General features: G+C 51.1%; 3 protein-coding genes across 4 annotated transcripts; 1 reads left to right on the forward strand and 2 right to left on the reverse strand.

The window, feature by feature from the left end:
- Positions 1–376: 376 nt before the first annotated feature.
- Positions 377–4,958, reverse strand: LOC122369005 (serine protease HTRA2, mitochondrial-like). Its single transcript, XM_043343360.1, has 9 exons — positions 4,941–4,958; positions 3,748–4,103; positions 3,423–3,543; positions 3,089–3,175; positions 2,724–2,829; positions 2,166–2,254; positions 1,685–1,829; positions 1,323–1,491; positions 377–1,031 (listed from the first exon to the last, which is right to left on the reverse strand). The coding sequence occupies exons 1-9, from the start codon at positions 4,941–4,943 to the stop codon at positions 866–868; spliced, it is 1,242 nt and encodes a 413-aa protein (XP_043199295.1). The 5' UTR covers positions 4,944–4,958; the 3' UTR covers positions 377–865.
- Positions 4,959–6,228: 1,270 nt separating this feature from the next.
- Positions 6,229–13,032, forward strand: LOC122369001 (RNA 3'-terminal phosphate cyclase-like). The gene is made up of 7 exons (XM_043343355.1): positions 6,229–6,343; positions 8,349–8,412; positions 9,551–9,668; positions 10,162–10,288; positions 10,725–10,907; positions 11,362–11,503; positions 12,646–13,032. Exons 2-7 carry the CDS (start codon positions 8,371–8,373, stop codon positions 13,030–13,032), a joined length of 999 nt encoding a protein of 332 aa, XP_043199290.1. The 5' UTR covers positions 6,229–6,343; positions 8,349–8,370.
- Positions 13,033–13,515: 483 nt separating this feature from the next.
- On the reverse strand, positions 13,516–19,753 carry LOC122369009. Of its 2 annotated transcripts, none has more exons than XM_043343364.1 (2): positions 16,794–19,753; positions 13,516–14,693 (listed from the first exon to the last, which is right to left on the reverse strand). In XM_043343364.1, the coding sequence occupies exons 1-2, from the start codon at positions 19,312–19,314 to the stop codon at positions 13,828–13,830; spliced, it is 3,387 nt and encodes a 1,128-aa protein (XP_043199299.1). In that variant the 5' UTR covers positions 19,315–19,753; the 3' UTR covers positions 13,516–13,827. The 2 variants fall into 2 exon arrangements, with proteins under 2 accessions (XP_043199299.1, XP_043199298.1); XM_043343363.1 differs by having other exon boundaries at positions 13,516–14,102; positions 15,815–19,753.
- Between the last annotated feature and the right edge of the window lie 425 nt (positions 19,754–20,178).

Raw genomic sequence — 20,178 nt, forward strand, 5'->3', positions numbered from 1 at the left:
ATGATACCGACAAAATACCAAAAATATTAGGATTGAAAAACCAAATACCAAGTTGTTATCGGTTTGGTATCGGTATACCAAAAAGTTGGTATCCGATTGACATCTCTAGTTGGTACCGATTAGGTTTCGGGCATAGAACGGCGTCCACCACCTCTGCGTGAGCCAAACACAAAATGCGTCCTGGTGCTACCTACTATAATTCCAATGTTTTGTCAGATGCCGTCGCAGCCGGTCTCGACTCATTTTATCCTTCTGTGTGGGATTTTGAACCAGCATTGGACAAATAGCCTTCCATGGCTAAAAGCGCATCGGTCCCTCTGAGCATCAATTAGCGCCTCACCAGGCTAATCCATGTTACGTTTGCACCAGCTGCACGTATTGCACATTTTGTTTTATTATTTGCACAGTTCATTGTGTGAACACTTTCCGATAAATCTACATTGCGTCTCCAAACACTCGCATAGCTGGCAGACGAGCTGTAATTGCAGTCGGGGAAGAATCGACTACTCGGTCAATTCGATGTCAGACCTATCACACAATGGTATCACACGGAGCCGAACCCTTAAGTACGGCATATTACCACACAGCTTTGCCACTCCATCCCTGAAAGCTGCGCCGTCAGACGTTCAAGGCACAGCATTAGCCTTCGATCTTCTCAGCCGGCAGAAAAATGGAGAACACTCATCCTAGCCTCGCTGGCGCCCTCTGCTCGATCGACTCCCAGGCACACCACTGGGGGCATGGCTGGCGGCCGACTCACGTGCGAGTTCACGTCGCTTTGTGACGGAAGTCAATCTGGCCGTCCTCCGTCACCTTTCCACCGCCCCTCCCCGGTCACAGTCCCCCAAACACTCTGCCCTGGCCCTCAGGCGGCGGGCTCTGGGGCCACCCGCAGTCGGCGCGTCTCCGAGTGTCTCCGCACGGTCACCACCAGCTGGTCGGACCCGTCCAGCAGGCGGTACACGTCCGCTGCCGCCCGGATCGGCTGGTCGTTTATGTGCGTGATCACATCGCCCGGCTTCAGGCCGCACCTGCCGGAACGGGCGGAATGGTGTGTCAGTCATACAGCGGCCCGACAGCGTGCGTTATCCGCGGAGCGAGCTTGAATACATGGACGACTCGCAGCAGACATTCACATTCAATCACTCTCAGGCTTCAGTACGAACCTGCCAGCGGGATCAATGACTGTCGATGCATGATTTTAGGGGCCATTTTATACATCAAATAGCGTGCGCTCATCTCAACCCCGGCTGGTGGTCATGCTCCCTATTACCACCCCCTTCCACCGCGCCGGTTCGGTTCAACTGCGTGGTACGACTCACGCATGTGCCGGAGAGCCTACGACCAGTTTCCAGACGAGCACGCCGTGCGTCAGGTCCTGCGGGAAGTCTGGCTGGCGCAGCATCAGCTCCTGGATGATGGCCGGCGTCAGCGTCAGCATGGTGATGCCCAGGTACCGCCGGCCGCCGGGTGACAGCGCCGGACGCTGCCCTGTACACGGGAGATTGTGGCAGGCGGTCAGAACTCGTGTCAGGGACGACGAATTACTTGTTGAGACGAATTACGCGCTGCTCTAAGGTCGAAACTCTAAATGCGTTCCAAAAAAAAGTTACCATAACACAGCGAATCCTTCATCTCTCAGTTGACTGTCCTGCCCCCCGGCCGGCTGGTCGTCCGGACTCACTGATTTTGCCCTCGTCCGCCCTGGCCAGGAACAGCTTGGCGTAGTCGATCGGAATGGCGAACGATATGCCGGAGGTGACCTTCATGGCGTTGATGCCGATCACCTCGCCGTCGAGGTTCACCAGCGGCCCGCCAGAGTTGCCGAACTGGGAGTCAGAGACACCGGTCAGACATCTATTTTATTTTTATGAACTACCAAACACTTCCGACTGGCAAATCGTCCATAATCATCAAATATCTGCGAGTTATATCTGTGTGTCCATGACAGCAAAATGGTGTTCTGATGTTCATGTGAACGCAATATTTAGCTGCATCCTGGACAAAACAATGCCCAATAAACGTTCACCAGCTAGCAAATGGCAATATTTACCTAGCTGTTGCCATAGTCGGCAAACGATTCCTATCGAGGTTAAACGTAAACCACACATTTTCTGACCGCCTCCCACCAGAAGAACGCCCAACGAACGGTGTGTGCTACGTACCGTGATGGCGGCGTCCGTCTGAATGTACTGCATGTCCTTCCCGTGGAGACCGAGCTCGGCACTGGGCCGGTTCACCGCCGATACAACACCTGCCGAACCAACGAACGGGCGAGGAGTGTGTCAGAAGTAGAGATGTCAATCGGATACCAAATGTTTGGTATACCGATACCAAACCGATACCAACTTGGTATTTGGTATTTCAATCGTAATGTGTTTGGTATTTTGTTGGTATCATGAACCCTCACTAATGTATAAGAGGCTAAGAAATCGGTATAAAGTTGGTATTTCCCTCATTTCCCAAGTTGGTTTGGTTTCGGTATTTCCCCACGGTTTTGGTTGGTATTTGGTTTGGTATCGGTATTCCGATTTTCCGTAATTGACACCACTAGTCAGAAGCGATATTGGCACATAGCGCACTGAGGTGTCAACGAACCAGCGCTGACGGTAAACACTTCTAACCCCGTATCATTTCTAGAGAAGCGCTCAGACGCGCTGGCCTTTGAGATCGATGTGGAGGCATTGGAGTGGTGCTCCTTGGTCGCCTATCATGTCACTGACCTGCCGTGATGGTGTTGGAGAGGCCGAGCGGCGAGCCCAGGGCCACCACCCACTCCCCCAGACGCAGGTCGTTCGAGACGCCCAGCCTCAGCGTCGGAAGGTTCTTCTGCAGGTCGATAAAAACAACACGTGAGTGGGACGAGAGGCGAAACAAAACACATCAATGATGCTAGGTATTGCGCCACTATTTAGTATCCGCAAATGTAGAAGCAACGTAGTTTCATGCTACCATTGCAGACATAGCAAAGACTACGCGAAACAACGCATGCAGCATATAAACACCAACCAATAAAAAAAGATCTGAAGCACCAAAACAACGTGTGGGTTATGGGTATGAATATTCCACTGAGACACTTCGCACTTACCGCCGGGATCCGGACGGTGGCCAGGTCTGAGCCGATATCCACCGACTCGACGGTGCCCTTGAACGTTCTGCCATCGTGCAGTCGCACCTAGCAAGAACAAAACACCGGTAAATAGTGATAATTGAACAGCACAATACACTGAAACAATACGGCATTAATAGCGCGACAGGAAACATAACTGTTGCATGAACAAGAACACAAAACTGACAAGGAAACGTTATTAAGTAGCAATGTCTGTGCAATGGGTAAGATGGCGCCACCGCACCTCGTGAGGGAGCTGCGCCGTCGGAGCCGTGCGGACAGCTCTTGCCGACAGCGGAAACCACCCTCTCACCTGGACGGTACTGTGAGGCGTGTTAACCACGACATGGGCGTTCGTCATGATGAGGCCGTCCGAGTTGACGATGAAACCGGAGCCGTTGGAGGCGGTGGCCGGACCACCGAACATCCCTCTCCTGAGGGTGGAACACTGTCACTACTGATGGCTAACAAAAGTTTCGACCATACCCCAGATGTGAAACCGAAGTGATAACATAACGGCCAAGGACTTCGTGAGATGTGACCAGCCTGTGCTCTCGCTCAATCACGCCGATTCAAGTACAGCTCACTGCTCCCATCTACCAGCAACTGTCTGGTCTGGTATGGTTCTCACTTCTCACCGTCGCATATCCTTGATCTCGATGTAGACGAGCGCCGGCGCCGTCTTGTCCACCACGTCAGCGATGAAGCTGTACTGTTGGCGCCGGGAGGAAGCCGGGGCGCCGCCCTTCCCGGCCGTGTCGTTCGGGTCCGTGCCCAGACCCTTGGCGGCGGAGACAGACGGCAGGAGGGCGGCCAGCAGCCGGCGCAGCGGGCCCGGCGGCGCCGGATCCGACCGCTCGCCGGACCGCTCCGAGAGGCCGACCAGCAGCGCGGCCAGTCCGCCGCCGGCGGCGCTCAGGGAGGCCTGCCGTCTGGACCCACTGTCCCGCCCACCATCAGAGCGCCGATCTCGACCCGAGGCGACACAGCGCACCTGGAAGTGGCCATCAACAGCTGCAAGGGGCCGGGTGACCGGCGGCGCCCTCTGCAGCACAGTTCTGCCCAGCCGGCAGACCGCTGAGCCCCAGACTGCAGCCATCAATGGTCCTGCACTGCTGGGAACGAATAGAATGATGAAGTACAGGTGGCTGCCAATGGCATCAGCCTTATAATCATCAAAGTCTTTCTATGGATAAGTAAGAATGGCTGCATTCAGCTGTCAGCATCCATGGCAGATTAGATAATGCATATGGGAATGATGAACTACTTATCACAAATTACAGTGTTTTAGGTATGTTGATGACACCCAATGCGGTATTAGTAGACCAGACGTCACACGAAGGTTTTCCAACCAAGGAGAGGCGCTGTAGGTTTGTAGGTTGTAGGGTAGGTTTGTAGGTTTGTAGGTTGTAGGTTAGGTTAGGTCAGGTTAGGTTAGGTTTGTTTAGCTTTTGTTAGAAAGAAGTACCTCCAGGGACAGGACCAGGCATAGCGCCTCTCCTTGGTTGAAAAACCTTCGAGTGACGTCTGCTCTACTAATACCCCCAATGCTTACCTACAGTTCATGAGGCCTTAAAATAGCTGCAAATGTCACTTTGGTTCCTGATGGTTCACCAAATCATTGAAAAATATATTAGAAAAATAATCAGAACAGACCAGACCAAGACCAAACTGAAACTTACAACACCTAGCTTAACATATTATATCTTAACACCTGTCTTGTACCTATCTAGCCTTGCCGTGATTCAGTTAATAACAATAAAAGGAATAGAGGGTATACCAAAATACTACATATTATTAAAAAAAAAAATAAAGATACAACAAGACACACCATAGACTTCTTCTCAAGTGAGATATTTCCAAGGATTCCATGACGGTTTTTCGTCCAGCAGATTTTCGTCGGACAATTTTTCGTCCGCAGATTTTCGTCCGACTTTTTTTCGTCTCGCATTTTTTCGTCTGTACATTTTTTCGTCTGTGCATTTTTTCGTCTGTTCATTTTTTCGTCTGTACATTTTTTCGTCCGGACATTTTTTCGTTCGTATATTTTTTCGTCCGTGCGTTTTTTCGTCCGGACATTTTTTCGTCTACAATTTTAACGTAATCTAACCTAACCTAACCTAACCTAACCTAACCTAACCTAACCTAACCTAACCTTACCTAACCTTACCTACTGATGTTTGCCTACCGGGGGATAAGGAAAAAGTTACTTGCATGAATAGATTGCAAGCAATGGTAAGTCAAATATTTTTAGGTTAAGTGGTTATGCATCAGGCTTCAGGCCTTCGGCCTGAAGCCAGATACACAACCACTTAACCTAAAAATATTTGACTTACCATTGCCTGTAATCTCTCCTAAGGCATTGCCTTCGGCACTGCACTGCTTCGCCCCGAGTATTATTATGACGTCATTTGCCTCACAGTTGAATAGCATTGTAGTATGTTTTCACTCAACCTTGGGTGCACAGACGTAAAATTTATTGAACGAAAAAATGTCCGGACGAAAATATGTACAGACGAAAAAATATACGAACGAAAAAATGTCCGGACGAAAAAATGTACAGACGAAAAAATGTACAGACGAAAAAATGCACAGACGAAAAAATGTACAGACGAAAAAATGCGAGACGAAAAAAAGTCGGACGAATATCTGCGGACGAAAAACTGTCCGACGAAAAAATGTCAGACGAAATTTTGTCCGGACACGTTTCCAAGGCCGAGATATTTCTCTCTCAGTCAAGCATCAAGTATCAAGTCTCAAGATCAAACTGCAACAAACATTTGAAAATTACGTCACCAAAAGCGAAAAGAAGTCTTGAGAATGTGAAATAAGTCGAGAAAATTATGATAGCTCAACTTTAATGTATGTGACTGAAAATATTATCACAAAAGTACTTGGTAATTAATCACCTTTACGAGAAGAATAAATTGCAAATCACTCATTTTTCTTCAATCTTGCTCCCAGCAGAAAATTGGATTCATGACGTCATCAAAACAATCAAAAAAGAGTATTCAATATTTCAATAAAGCAGTAACACTGCGACAGAAATCGCGCGGCTGATACAAAGGCTGCAGTAGGATGAATTTGGATGGATTTATTTTTGTTGAGTTCAAGTTGATTGTTGTTGAGCAATTCAAATTGTTGTGGTTTGTGTATTGGTGGCTATGGCAATTTCGGCTGGATATCCTGGAAGACATTGGAGAGGCCAAATTCAATAAGGGCCATATTTATTAGGTAGGGGAGATAGGATAGGGGTCAATTGTAACATTTTTTTTTGCATTTTATCACCTCATCATTTTATGACTTTATCATCTTATGATCTAGTGCAAACATATTTGCAGTTATAAAGCTCTTTCTTTTATTTTCAGAAACAATTATATTTTTGTCGCCTGTACACCAAAAATATTTCCAAAATAGCATCTTTTGGACGACGGTGAAAACAGGGCGCCTGGGGCGATTTGATCAAGGTTCGTGAAATTTACACGTGACGTTTGGCATATCAGAAGGCCCTTGGAGCGGGAGAAGTTCCAAATGTCACGTGACTAATATGCCCTCCGGCGCCCTGTTTTCACCGGCGTCTCATCTTTTTAGGTCAAAATTGTGGTCCAAAAAGTCAGTTTAGGTTTCAGCTGTTACAATTCACCCCAGTTAAGGTACGGGTTCAAAGGTAACATCACCCGGGGACAAAGGTAACATGTTACTTACAGCCTACAGGCTACGGAAATGCAATATTTTCAAAAACTTTGATTTGATGAAGTGTAACTCATTTTCATATCCTCAGACATGGTAGGTAGGTACTGTTCTTTTCAGGAAAAAAAAACTCTTTAAACCTCGCTTTTATACAGGGATTGGGATTGAATGGACCTCTTCTCCCTCAGGTTTTTGCAAATAAATTTAGTAAAAAGCTGCCAATTGCGACAAAACTTACAGTTCTCTTAATTCTAGCAATGTTTCACCTGTCTTGAAAATTTGATGACCTTAACTTAACCCTATTAGTGGCAGGCTCCTGGCTACCCCCTATTAGTGGCAGGGGGGGGGGCTGTTTACGACCCCCCCTTGATATCTCGAGATCTAACGGGCCGATTTTCAAAATTCAAACGGCATTCGATTTCGCTCAACGTAATCTACATTTCTAAAAAAATAAAAAAAAAAAAATGTCAATAGGGGGGTAGAGGGGGGTAAAAACGGGCAAATTGCAGATACATTTTAGACTGTTTATCACGGCCAGGTTTCTGAACCAATCTTAACGCAACTTTTGCCGATCGATAGAGAATGAACCAGGAATTCACATGGATCCTAAAAATATGCATTTTCAAAAATCATAGGCGGATACAGATCATTGAGATTGGGGGTACACAAAAAGTATAGTAAATAAGGTTTTTGTTGGTACTGTTTCTAAAAAGGGTGGTAATGGTCTTGTTATGTTATAATTTTCTTATGAGAGAACGACTAAAATTGTATTGGTAACGCATAGGCGGTGTCAGGGCACCTATGTTGGGAGGTAAAACATAACCCCCCTTTTTGGACGCCTGGATCCGCCTATTATAGCAAAAACGTGTCAAAAGAGGATGCACAATAACTGTATATGTTATCACATGATACCTTTTATTCACTGTTCGTAAAACTGGTGCAGCATCGTGATCTTCGCCCAAATGACTCGCTTCACGAATAGGACCCCCCAATTCCCAGTGCTCTGGAGCCGCCCCTGGTAAAGTTATGAACTTGAAATTTTCAGGGAATGTGCCCAATTTAGTTTTAGGAAAAGTCAGAAAATTTCAGCATCGTAGCTTCAGCGGTTTCGGAGATATTCCCGAAAAACCTGAGGGGTGGATAAAAACACCCCCCCCCCCCTGCCACTAATAGGGTTAACTTAGTGGCCTTTGACCTGTAACCTGTTATATTTGACCCCTGCTGCCTGCAAGAATGTTATAATCGTCCCCGTCGCGCAGTGACATTTTTTACAAAACTGGCGCCAAAAGATGTTGTATGGACAGCATCTAATGCTTTCAATTTACGGAGAAAAAGCCTGTTACGCTTACACAAAGTCTGAAGTCGTTATCTTTTCAATTGCGGGCTGCAGGAATGAGCTTATCAAATATAACGGCATAGAAATTTACTAAGCTCATTCAATTGGCAGGTTTATGAATTATAAACACTGTTACGAGTACAATTGTCCATTGTTACATGTGACCCCACTCTCCCCTACAGTAAGATCGACTGATCATTTTCATTATTTCAGAATTTAAAGAAGCCTGTAAAACATGGAGGACATGAAAGTGATTGATGGCTCAATCATGGAAGGGGTAAGTTTCTCATGTTATGTGTTTCCTTATAAATACAGTAAAATCAGCAATCATTGCGCTTGAAACACCTTCTGTGTACCATATTAGTAAGAAGCCTTGCAGAATGCAGGGCAATAAGTGACCAACAAGTTAGCAGGAATGCAAGTCCTGATTTGCAAGTGAGAAGTGATACCCCATCTGGCCTGTGTGGTATCAAATTTCAGCACAATTGGCCCAGCTGTCCTCTGGGATGCTGCCTCCTCTCCTCAATCCTGCTCATGTGCATATGGAAATGGGGCCGGCGGTGATGAGATTAGCAGATGAGACCATGCTCTGAAACTACTGGGCGAAATTAGATAGGTAACTCCTTCACCATTTGATAGCAGGGAACTAGGACAAATGCCGTTTTTATATTTTGGTGATTGTATCACTCTGAGTGGACCAATCGGACCAAATTGGTCCAGAAACACAAGCGCCCTGAAAGCAGACGAGCCCATTCTCCGAAACGACTGGACTGATTTTGATGGAACATTCACCATTCGTTTTCCGTATTCTGAAACGGTGCTGTTTTTGATATTTTACGATTGGTCCGCCTTAAGTGGTCCAAATGGGTTTAAAACCCCTAGAAACCATTGCAGACGAGCCCATGCTCCTAAGCTACTGGACTGATTTCAATGAAGCCTTCACCATTCGACGTCGGTGCTGCAGAAATCTATCCAAACTCGTACTAAGTTCAAACGGTTTTAGAGGTTTAGGGCCGATTTGGACCAATTAGGGTGGACCAATAAAGAATTATAACATAACGGCACCGTTTCAGAACACGGCGCGTCCAATGGCGAAGGTTTCATCGAAATTGGTCCAGTAATATCGGAGCATGGACTCGTCTGCAACGGTTTTATGGGTTTCGGACCGATTTGGACCACTTAGGGTGGACCAATCGAAAAATATCATTACGGCACCGCTTTAGAATACGGCACGTCGATGGTGATGGTTTCATCGTAATCGGTCCAGTAGTTTCGGAATATGTGCTCGTCTGCAACGGTTTTTAGGGGTTTGGACTGTTTTGGAGTCATACCGCTTGGGGTAGACCAATCGAAATATCAAAAACAGCACTTTACCTCATACCTGGCTGATCATTAGTGTTTGTGGTTGTTTGCAGGGTGGGCAGGTGCTGCGGATGGCAGTGTCTTTGAGCTGTCTGCTAGAGAAGCCCATCAAGATCACCAACATCAGGGGAGGCAGATCGAAGCCAGGACTGAAGGGTCAGCATTTGGCAGGTGAGTGTTAGCTTCCAGTGAACCTTCTGTATCCCGGTCTGTCGGATAATGGCAGCTCAAACCTGTGACTGATCAGATTTAGTTCGTCCTGTAGCTTGTCTGGTCCCTCCTGGGACCTGGGTACTGGTAATTACTGGTTAGCACCCGAGTTTGACGATACGTCAAACTCGATAACGATGGTAAGATGTGTGGTGTGCGAATACTGGGATGGATGTGGAAGCGAGTAGCTACCACTTCATTTGATGTCATTATGTGGGCGAGATCTTGTGGCTGTCAACTATTTGGGCTTGCTAAACGTTTGCTGGCTTAGTAAGTAGTCCATTGAAAACATTGAAACTGAATTTATAAAAGAATAAATATAATTAACTATGTGTGGCTGTCAAGTCTTTAGACCGCGTATTTTCTATAAAAGGTTCTGGCTGTTATAACCGATGACTAAGTTTGCTGCTCCACATGAAATGTCCCTCAGTAACTCTGCTGCGGTGACCGCCAGGTTTGCGGCTGGTGTCGGAAATGTGCTCCGGTCGGCTGACTGGAGACGCCATCGATTCGACGGAGATCACGTTCCGCCCGGGCCGGGTCACGGGGGGCAGCTACTCGGCCGAGACAGGCACCGCTGGGTACGTAGGTACTTAGACGGCCGAGACGGGACCGAGACCGCCGCGTATGCCTTTAATGCCTGTCATCACCCCGTCTGGTCCCTCGGTGCCCAAGCACATTTGATGCCGGAGCCCGGAAGTAGTATAACTAGTCCAATAATAATAAATGATGGCCTATAGATAGGCTACTTTTGTCAGTTTTTGTGATTTCATTAATGTCCTGATCAAGTCGCCTTAATGGCGCCTTCATGTCCAACTGAGACAAAGCTGAGTTGCCAAACCTGCTATTTTGCATTTGAAGTGATGTCGAAAGGATGGTCTTTTTTATAATAAGGAACTTTGATGGAGAGGCTTTGGTGAGCCGGTTGCGTCTAGAACATGTCCTCATCCCAAGCTACTCTGCCTGTCCTGTCTTCACCTCCCCGTTTTCACGCCTCCCCGCCACCTTCTCCGGCAGGAGTGTCGGCCTCCTGCTCCAGGTCAGTCTGCCGTGCGCCATGTTCGCCTCAGCGCCGACGCGTCTGACGCTGCGCGGCGGCACAAACGCCGCCTTTGCGCCACAGATCGACTACACGCTGAATGTGTTCCGTCCGCTGCTGGAGCGTTTCGGCGGCAATCTGCAGTGTGACGTGAGGCGCAGGTGTGTGTGACGTCAGACACAGGCGTGTGATGTCAGACATATGGCCATTGGATGTTATCTGGGGAGGGATGTTGAGCCAATGTTGGTGTTCGTTGGCCAGCTGTGGATGCTGAACTGAATGGCATCGGTAAACGTCTTGGGGCAGGAATAGTGATTTCGTTGTCGTTATTAAATGCTCTTCACTGGCAGCGTAATTTAGCGTAGGTTAACTGGGTAGTAGGTTTTGTAGCCATGTGTAAAAATTACCAATAATGGTCCATAGAAGAAAATTATTCATTAAATGTCCTGTCTGGGCAAAATTTTAGTTCTAACCGGAAGTCATCGGACAGTTAATAGATCACTCGTGATCCTTACCTAGAAGCGACTGAATTCCACTGTGCGCTTTGCTGGCAGATATGTTCGTTGACCCCCCCCCCCCCCCCCCCAGCTGACTGACGTGTTATTGACGTCGCAGGGGCTATTTTCCGCGCGGCGGCGGCCTGGTCGAGGCCTCGGTCAGCCCCGTCACCCAGCTGCGCCCCCTCGAGCTGCTGGATCAGGGACGGCTGGTCGGCGTCACTGGAGCAGCCTTCGTCGCCGGAAAGCTGCCGCTGAGGGTAGGTGGTGACAGCGGCACCGGGGTGTGAGGGTGGGCCAGCATTGGTCCGAGGCATGGGGTGTATATTCGCGAGTGTATTGCGACTCGCGTTAAATGGGAGGACATTTTTGAATTACTCCTGTCGCCTGTAAAAGACCTTGACGTTGAGTTTTCATGTTTTTTTTTCCGTAAGGGTGACACATGTTCTCTATGCTAAGCACTCCTGAGCTCCCATTCTTACATGCCTCCTCGCTTTCTTAGTTTCTTCTCAGCCGAATCCGGGAAATCTGTGCAGTTTCAGTGCAGAAACCGTTTATTATTTAGGGGTGCGGAGCCGGAGCCGGAGCCGCCGGAGCCGGCATATTTTGCCCGGAGCCGGAGCCGGAGCCGTCAAAAAAGGCCGACTCCGGCTCTTTTTTTTTGAAGAGGAAAAATTTATTGGCCTAGTTCGGTTTGACTGAAGGCAGTAAAACATGTGGTATTCAAAATATGAAAATAGCTTAGGCCCTAAAAACAAAAATAGCCTTGTTATGCAGATACAGAAGCAACGTGTACCAATCCCATCGTCTTGTTTCTTCCACCCGTATTTAATTGCATAGGGGATGTACTGAGTACTGGAGCCGGAGCCGCCGGAGCTGGACCATTTTACTCGGAGCCGGAGCCGCCATGGCATTTCACCCGGAGCCGGAGCCGGAGCCGATTTTTTTTATCCGGAGCCGTCTGAAATTTCCACCGCATCTCTGATATTACCTGCTTACAGTTTTGTTGTCCGCAGTTTCACGGTTCATCACATGATGAGAGTATAAAACCTGGTATCGCTCAATATTACTAATAGTAGCGATACGATAATTAGTTTACCGTCCTTGCAAAGCACCGGCTATCAATAAATTAGAGTTTCTGTTAGTCACCGTTAGCCGGATGACGCAACAGTGTTATCATCACCTGCCGGCAGTCATGGGACGGGTAAATTAATTATGTCGGGAGGTGCCAGCGCTCGGGGGCTCATATGGGGCCAGTGTTGATGACGCGATCTGTCTTTTGGGCACATCAGACAGCCTGCGGCGGATGTGCTTAGTGCCGGTGGTCTGTGCACTTGTAGCGGCCAGTGTGTGCCGTCCCGCGGTCGTATCGCTAACCTCTAGTTCCCCTGTGGTCCGGCAGGTGGCGGAGAGCGTGGCGGCGGCGGCGCGGCGCCGGCTGCGGGCCGCGCTGCCCTCCGTGCCGGTGCGGGTGGAGGCCGTGCGGGACCCGGAGGGCGCCGGCCCGGCCTCTGGCCTGAACCTGGTGGCCGAGACGGACACGGGCTGTCGGCTGGGCGGCTCGGCGCTGGGCGGCCGCGGCGCCACCGATGACCAGGTGGCCGCCACGGCCACCGATGAGCTGCTGCGAGCCGTCTCCGCCGGCGCCTGCGTCGACCAGTACTGCCAGGACCAGGTACCGTGGGATGCTCGGATGGGGGAGGGTGATGCTGTCCTCGGCTGTCCACTACTGTCCGCAGTGTCCGCCGGCTCACTCTTCGGACTCGCGGACAGAGAGCGTGCCAGCTGACAGTAAAACCCTCACAGGTGCGTTAAAATGGTTTTAGTCATTCGCTGCTGCTTCAGCGGCTTTGCTGCTCCAGCCAGCTGTATCCAGTGAACTCTGATCGTTCCCGAGGGTCAACAGACACCGATGAGTGGCATTGACACTGGATTCACGGCCGATCAATGCTGATCAATCTCTCAGTCGTACGGACTCTAGGGCGGGTCACGCAAAGGTTAGGTGCACCGGCATTGCCTAATGCTATTCCTCCGTCTCAGTCCGGTCCAGCTCCCCCGCCAGTTGGTGTGAGTGGTCCTGGTTTGGTTTGGTCCGGGCCTGGGTCTAGTCTGGTCTGCTCCAGATCTGCTGGGAGTTGGGACGTTTGGAAATCGTAGGTTCCCCAGCTTTACGTTGCATACTGCTATCGCCAGATATGAACCACGCCGGGTTATTGGATTAATGGGTATTTGAATAAGCTCATTGCCGCGAGACTCCATAGAAGGTGTTGTGTCTGCAACATTAAACAAAAGTGCCGGATCTTTCCAATCAAGAAAAAACGGAAACGCAAGCAAACATTTCATTCATTCGTCGAGCCAAAGCAATAACAATACCACAATGAACCAAGTTTTGAGCCAAATTTCAAATTCCTTTTTCCCCAGTTATCATTTCTTCACATTCTTCATCAGTGTAACACATTTCATTTTTCATGCGCCTTTTGTCTCGCGCCATCGTTCTAATATGGACTTTGTTCGGACAGAACATCCTCCCCCCTCCACGCGCACGCGCGCGTGAGACGCCGGTATCACTGGACACCGTCAGCAGTTATCTCGCCTCCTCGAGAAGGCATATCTTGGTGGCCGGTCGGTGCACTGTACCACCACGAGCGCGCAGACGAGCTGACCTCACCCGGCCGTCAGGGCCGGGCATCACTTCGATCACTCTGCCGAGGGGCCACTGACCCCGCGGCACGTTATCTTCTGCGATCAAAACCAGGTCGCCGGGCGCCAAGTTCCGCATGTCTCTTGTCCACTTGCGGCGACAGGTCAGGCTGGGGACATATTCCTTCAGCCATCTGGTCCAGAACTGGTCTGTCAGAGCTTGTGTTTGTCGCCAGATCCTCCTGCTCGCAGACTCGCCGTTGTCGAAGACGCCAGGTGGCAGACAAGTTACCCGTCGGCCGAGCAGAAGATGGTTCGGCGTAATCGCCTCCAAATCATCCACTTCTGTGGACACATGGGTCAGAGGTCGACCGTTGACCACCGCCTCAACTTCTGTCAGCACGGTCTGTAGCGCTTCGTCCGTGACAGTCAGCTGGCTCAGCACTGCTCTCAGAGCACGCTTAACGGAGGATATTAGCCGCTCCCAGGCGCCTCCCATGTGACACGCACCTGGCGGGTTAAAATGCCACTTAATGCCATCTTGTGCGAGGCGGTCACTGATGGCGTGGACGTTCCATGCTTGGATCTGCCGACGCATCTCCCTCTCTCCTGCTCGCAGATTCGTCCCGTTATCAGAGAACACCTCTTTCGGTCTGCCTCGCCTTGAGACGAATCTGCGGAACGCCATGAGGAAGCTGTCGGTGCTGAGCGAGTGGCACAGCTCGAGGTGCACTGCCCGGGTGGCGAGGCACGTCACCAACAGTCCGTACCTCTTCTCATGCCGTCCTCCCGTCTTGACGAGCATAGGACCAAAAAAATCGAGACCGACGCTGCTGAACACGTGCCGCGTGTCGAACCGCGCCTGGGGCAGATCTGCCATCTTCGGCTGGCACGGTTTTGCGCGGCGCCGGCGACACACCGGACAGCTGTGCAGGACTCTCCTCACCATTGCTCTCCCTCTGGGTATCCAGAACAGCTGTCGCAGATCGTTCAGTGTCTGCTCGACTCCGGCGTGCAGTAGCTTCTGGTGGACGTCCTTCACGATCAGAGCTGTCACGCGGCTGTCCCGCGGCAGGATGACCGGATGGCGGGCGGACTCAGGCAGAGGGGCGTTCACCAGCCGCCCACCGACTCGAAGCAGGCCGTCTTCATCAAGAACTGGAGAGAGCATAAGTAGACAGCTACTCGTGCTGATGGACCTTCCGCTTCTCAGCGCTGCAAGCTCTTGAGTGAACGCCCCACGCTGCACCTCCCGAATGACAAGATTCTGCGCGTCTTGCAGCTCATCAGCCGACAGTGGACCACTTCTCAAGTCGTTCTGGCGATCTTCGAACGAGTGAGATGCCACGAAGTTGATCAGGAATCGCTGCGTCCAGCCGACTACACGCCTGTAGCGCAGCCAGCTTGAGAATCGCTCTGGGTCAGGAATGACCGCGGTTGTCTCTCTGGCTTTGTGTTGAGTAGCTAACACCACTCTAACTTCAGGATCCTCATCAGGTAGCTTATGCTGCTCACTACCAGCCGGCCAGCAGGTTTCTGGCCTCCACAGGAAATCGGGCCCACGGATCCAGCGGCTGTCCTTAGTGAGCGCAGAGGCCGTTAGCCCGCGAGAGCAGTCATCAGCTGGGTTGACCTCACCAGGAACGTGTCGCCACTGGCTGGGCTCGGTCAAGTCACGGATTTCAGCAATCCGGTTTGCCACAAATGTGTGGAATCTCTTGCTGTCGTTGGCTATGTAGCTCAAAACCACCTGGCTGTCACTCCAAAACACCACCCGGTGCACCTCTTCAGTGAGCTCTTGGACAACCGACGCTGCCAGACGCACAGCCAGCACGGCTGCCTGAGTTTCCAGGCGTACGATAGATAGTTTCTTGAGCGGTGCGACTCTGCATTTGCCCATGACAAACGCACAGTGAATGGTTCCGTCTGAGTACTCGTGACGCAGGTACGCCACGGCTCCAAAAGCCTTTTCAGATCCGTCACAGAAGACGTGGAGATCTCTTCTCAGAGGGGCTTCTTCCTGAACGCCATACCATCGTGGCAGCTTGGTGTCACTCAGCCGGGGCAGCTCCTCCATCCATGCCGCCCATCGATCAGATTCCTCTGTGGTGAGTGGGTCATCCCAGCCCTGCTGGCAAGACCAGAGTGCTTGCAGCTGCAGTTTGGCTAGAAGCACAAACGGCGAGGTGAATCCGAGTGGGTCAAAAATAGACGCCACGACGCGCAGTATTTCTCGCTTCGTTGCCGGCTGCCGCACATTAGCCAGCTCACTGGGCGCCGTGCTGCTAAGCTCATCCTGCTCGGCATCCCAGGTGACACCCAACACCTTCTCAGTTGGCAGTGTCTTCTCTAAGTCAGCTGTACTGGGAGCCCGCTCCTGCACAGGAATTCCGACGAGGACAGACTTATCATTGCTGAGCCATTTTCGCAGCCGGAACCCGCCTCTTGAAATCAGCTTTGTCACCTCGATTACGATAGTTTTCGCCTGGGCGGGGCTGTTGACTGAAGTTACCATGTCGTCCATGTAGAAGTCTTCTACCACGATGGCTGCTGCTTTACGACCCTCGGGAGTGTCTTCAGCCCTCTCTTCTGCGGTCTTCTTCAATACGAAACTCGCTGAGGCGGGTGACGAGCGAGCTCCGAAGATGACCCGGTCCATTTGATAGGTGCTCGGGGGTCTGTCTGTCTCTAGATCCCGCCACAGGAACCGGAGTGCCGGCTGATCCTCTTCTCGGACCGCCACCTGCAGGAACATCTGCTCAATATCGGCGATAAGAGCCACTGGCTGCTGGCGGAAGCGAAGCAGCACTCCTGGGATTTGTTTCAGCAGGTCTGGGCCCGTTAGCAAATTCTCGTTGAGAGATGTGCCTGCAAACTTCGCCGCTGCGTCAAACACCACCCGGAATTTACCAGGTTTGCTCGCGCTGGTTACCGCGTGGTGCGGCAAATACCAGCACCTCTGATGATGCTTCTGTAGTTCCTCTTCGGTCAGCAGACGGGCGTAGCCTTTATCCAGATACTCTCTCATAGTGTCGCGGTAAGCTGCAGCCTTTTCTGGTGCTCGTCGGAGCGCCTTCTCCGTAGATTCGAGGCGGCGCAGGGCCATGCTACGGTCATTGGGCAGGGGGGCGCAATCAGGTTTCCACAGAAGGCCGGTTTCATACCTGTCACCTCTCCACTTGGTGGTGGACTCCATCATCTCTTCCGCCAGTCGATCTTCATGAGAGCGAGGCTGCTTCATATTGTACCTTGTTCCAAAAGCCTCGGTAGACCAGAAGTCTCTCACTAGAGCTTGCAGCTTCTCTTCGCCTTCACAGCGGTGGGCCACATGCAGCACTTCTCGGGAGCCGACCGGTAGAAGCTGTGCCACGCTGCCCGTCAGACACCACCCAAAATACGTCCGGATGGCTGCCGGCTGGCCTGGCCCACCTACTCGGGCCTCCCGCTGGAGAATCGCCTCCAGCACATTAGCACCTAAGAGTAATTCAATCTTCCGTCCGTTGGTGTCTGGAATCGAGATGCCTTCCAGGTGTTTCCACTGAGCCCTTTTTGACCAATCGACTCTCTGCGGCCGGATATTGAGCTGGGGAACGGAGAAGACTTCGGGCACCTTTACAGGCTCACATTGCCCGTCTGCCGACAGCGGAGCCACCTGCAGTGACACCTTCATTGTAGGCCGGGTCATGCCGGTACCCTCAACGTTACCGAGCGTGAGCTTCTCCGTCGACCCAGTCACCGACAGATCCCGAAGCACGCTCTCAATGCATAATGATGTGTCCGCTCCCGAGTCGAGCAGCGCGTGCGTGTCGACGAACTTCCCAGCTGGGCCGAGTACTCTCACGGGAACCACTTGCAGCAGTGCTTTACGTGGCCCGCTCGTTGCATCCAAGGCTGTCGCCATCACACTTCTCGGCTGGTCAGCAGCTAGTGCTGGAGCATCCTGCTCCTCTGAGCGCCGACTCGAGTGATCGGGCACATGCAGCAGTGGGTGATGCTTCCCACGACAGCCGTTCTCTCCACAGATCAACTTCTTTCGACACCGGCTGGCCCAGTGTGACTCGCCGAGACAGCGATAACAGCGTCTGTTGTCACGCGCGAGCTGCAGGCGGTCGACTGGCGCCATGGCTTTGAAAACTGGACAGCAATCCAGATTGTGCGCCTCTCCATCGCAGGCCGGACATGGAGCGGGCTCTGTTGCCGTCGCTGTAGCCAGAGTGGTGCGCTGGCTGCTGCCTCTCCGTCGACCGGCTGGCTCTGCCGGAGCCACCCGCTGCGTTCTGGGCATCATCACCTCCCGCTGTCTAGAGACACTGAGCGCGCGGCGACCAGCCAGCACCAGCGGTCTCAGCCACTGGTCAACGTCTCCCAGCGTGGGACGACGTGGTGCCATCTTCAGCTCCACCTGGCCCCACTGCCAAGCCAGTGACCTTGGCAGCTTTTCTAGGACCTGGTCCAGGTTTGTTACTGCAGCGAGGTCAGCTTCGAAACCTCTGGCGGACAGAACACTGACGGCGGCGTGGAGGGCGCGAGAGAACCGCATCAGGCTCTCGACATCATTTTCCTTTATGGAGTGATGCTTGAGGACACCATCAAGGGTAGCTGTTACAACCGCGCGAGGGTCCCCAAATTGCATATCCAGCTCTTTCAGTGCCTCTTCATACATGTTGCCGTCACATAAGAGCCCACGCACTGCTTCTCTCGCTTCGCCTGTCAGACAAGACTGCAGGTAGGTCAAACGTTTGGTGTCTGAGAGAGCGCCGTTATCATGCACCAGAGCCCGGAAGAGTCCGCTCCACCGTGGCCATTCGAGTGGAGAGCCATCAAACTCGTCCAGCGTTATCTTGGGCAGTGATGAGGTCCGGCGCTGGCCGTCACCGCACGGCAGCTCACTCAGCCAGCGCTCCGTGCGCTCCCGGGCGTCAGCATTTGCATTTTGTTCATGCAGGTGAGCTCGCTGGGGCTCTGCAGCGGACTGAGATCGTATCTGATTCACATCGGTTAACTGCTGCATCTGACCGTGTCTTGATATGACACCGGAGGGCGGCCTAGGGTCTGCCGGCGCTCCATTTCCCTCTCTGTCTCTATCTTCAAATACCAAATCGTTCGGGGACTGGGACTTCAAATCGTCGTCTTCCATGAGCCGCAATTCTAAAGCATCGATTTCGGCGGCGTCAGCAGCCCTCTGAGCCTCTGCCCGGGCCTCCTGTATCACGAGTTGGGCCTCAGCCTCAGCAGCGGCGGCGGCAGCGGTGGCCGCCCGTCTTCGTGACTCCAGCGCTCGTTCAGCTTCATCAGCCGCTCGTCTGGCCTGCAGCGCCTTCAACTGGGACACCTGAGCCTTCCTGCGCTTGGCACTGGCTGTTGAGGTGCTGGTTCCAGCCCCACTCCTCGTCTTCAGGCTGGCCTCCGACGTACTCGTATCTCCGCTCATTTTTACGTTACGAAAATATGAAACTCGTTAATATTCCTCAAACCTTAAAATAATAGTTCTGCATTGGTTACGTTAGTTCGTTACAGCGTTATGCGCATATGTTTCAAAATCTAAATACTGATGCAAGTTCTGAGTTCAAATGCTTAAGTGCGTTACGTTAATTCTGAATCCGGCCCGGAGGACCATAATGTTGTGTCTGCAACATTAAACAAAAGTGCCGGATCTTTCCAATCAAGAAAAAACGGAAACGCAAGCAAACATTTCATTCATTCGTCGAGCCAAAGCAATAACAATACCACAATGAACCAAGTTTTGAGCCAAATTTCAAATTCCTTTTTCCCCAGTTATCATTTCTTCACATTCTTCATCAGTGTAACACATTTCATTTTTCATGCGCCTTTTGTCTCGCGCCATCGTTCTAATATGGACTTTGTTCGGACAGAACAGAAGGTAACAAAAGCTCTTGATTGAATCATCGTTCCCATTGAATCACATTCAGAATGGAACTAGCGCTCGCTGAGCACTGGATAACTACTTCCGTCACGTGGAATATTGCGTGCAGTGTGCACCCTTTGCCAATGCCCGAGTAGGTATTGGTATTCGGCCAGCCTCGCTTTTGCGATATCAAAAGTGGGTTGCAAATGAAAACAGTCGTTTTAAGTTTCCCTTGACGAAGCTGTCATGATACGCTTCTTCAAGTTCCTATTCATAAATCATGGGGTGGCAACGGGACGATCATAGTATCATGTTATCGAACTCTGGTCTGCATTGATAATTACCTACAGTACGGTGACCTTCGATAACGGAGAATGTAATGTAATGTAAATTTGATGGCAAGTGACCTGGATCGCCGTTTAAGGGATG

Source organism: Amphibalanus amphitrite, unplaced genomic scaffold (assembly GCF_019059575.1).
Source record: "Amphibalanus amphitrite isolate SeventyFive unplaced genomic scaffold, NRLGWU_Aamphi_draft 000997F_arrow, whole genome shotgun sequence".
Taxonomy (NCBI): domain Eukaryota; kingdom Metazoa; phylum Arthropoda; class Thecostraca; order Balanomorpha; family Balanidae; genus Amphibalanus; species Amphibalanus amphitrite.

Coding starts and splice junctions, on each gene's coding strand:
- LOC122369009 (XM_043343363.1), bottom strand. CDS start 19,314: ATGAGCGGAGATACGAGTACGTCGGAGGCCAGCCTGAAGACGAGGAGT. Junction 14,103..15,814: donor GCGTACCTGCGTCACGAGTA/CTCAGACGGAAC, acceptor GACAAACACAAG/CTCTGACAGACCAGTTCTGG.
- LOC122369001 (XM_043343355.1), top strand. CDS start 8,371: ATGGAGGACATGAAAGTGATTGATGGCTCAATCATGGAAGGG. Junction 8,413..9,550: donor ATGGCTCAATCATGGAAGGG/GTAAGTTTCTCA, acceptor GGTTGTTTGCAG/GGTGGGCAGGTGCTGCGGAT. Junction 10,908..11,361: donor CAGTGTGACGTGAGGCGCAG/GTGTGTGTGACG, acceptor TTGACGTCGCAG/GGGCTATTTTCCGCGCGGCG.
- LOC122369005 (XM_043343360.1), bottom strand. Junction 2,830..3,088: donor CCACCGTCCGGATCCCGGCG/GTAAGTGCGAAG, acceptor ATCGACCTGCAG/AAGAACCTTCCGACGCTGAG. Junction 2,255..2,723: donor CTCCAACACCATCACGGCAG/GTCAGTGACATG, acceptor TTGGTTCGGCAG/GTGTTGTATCGGCGGTGAAC.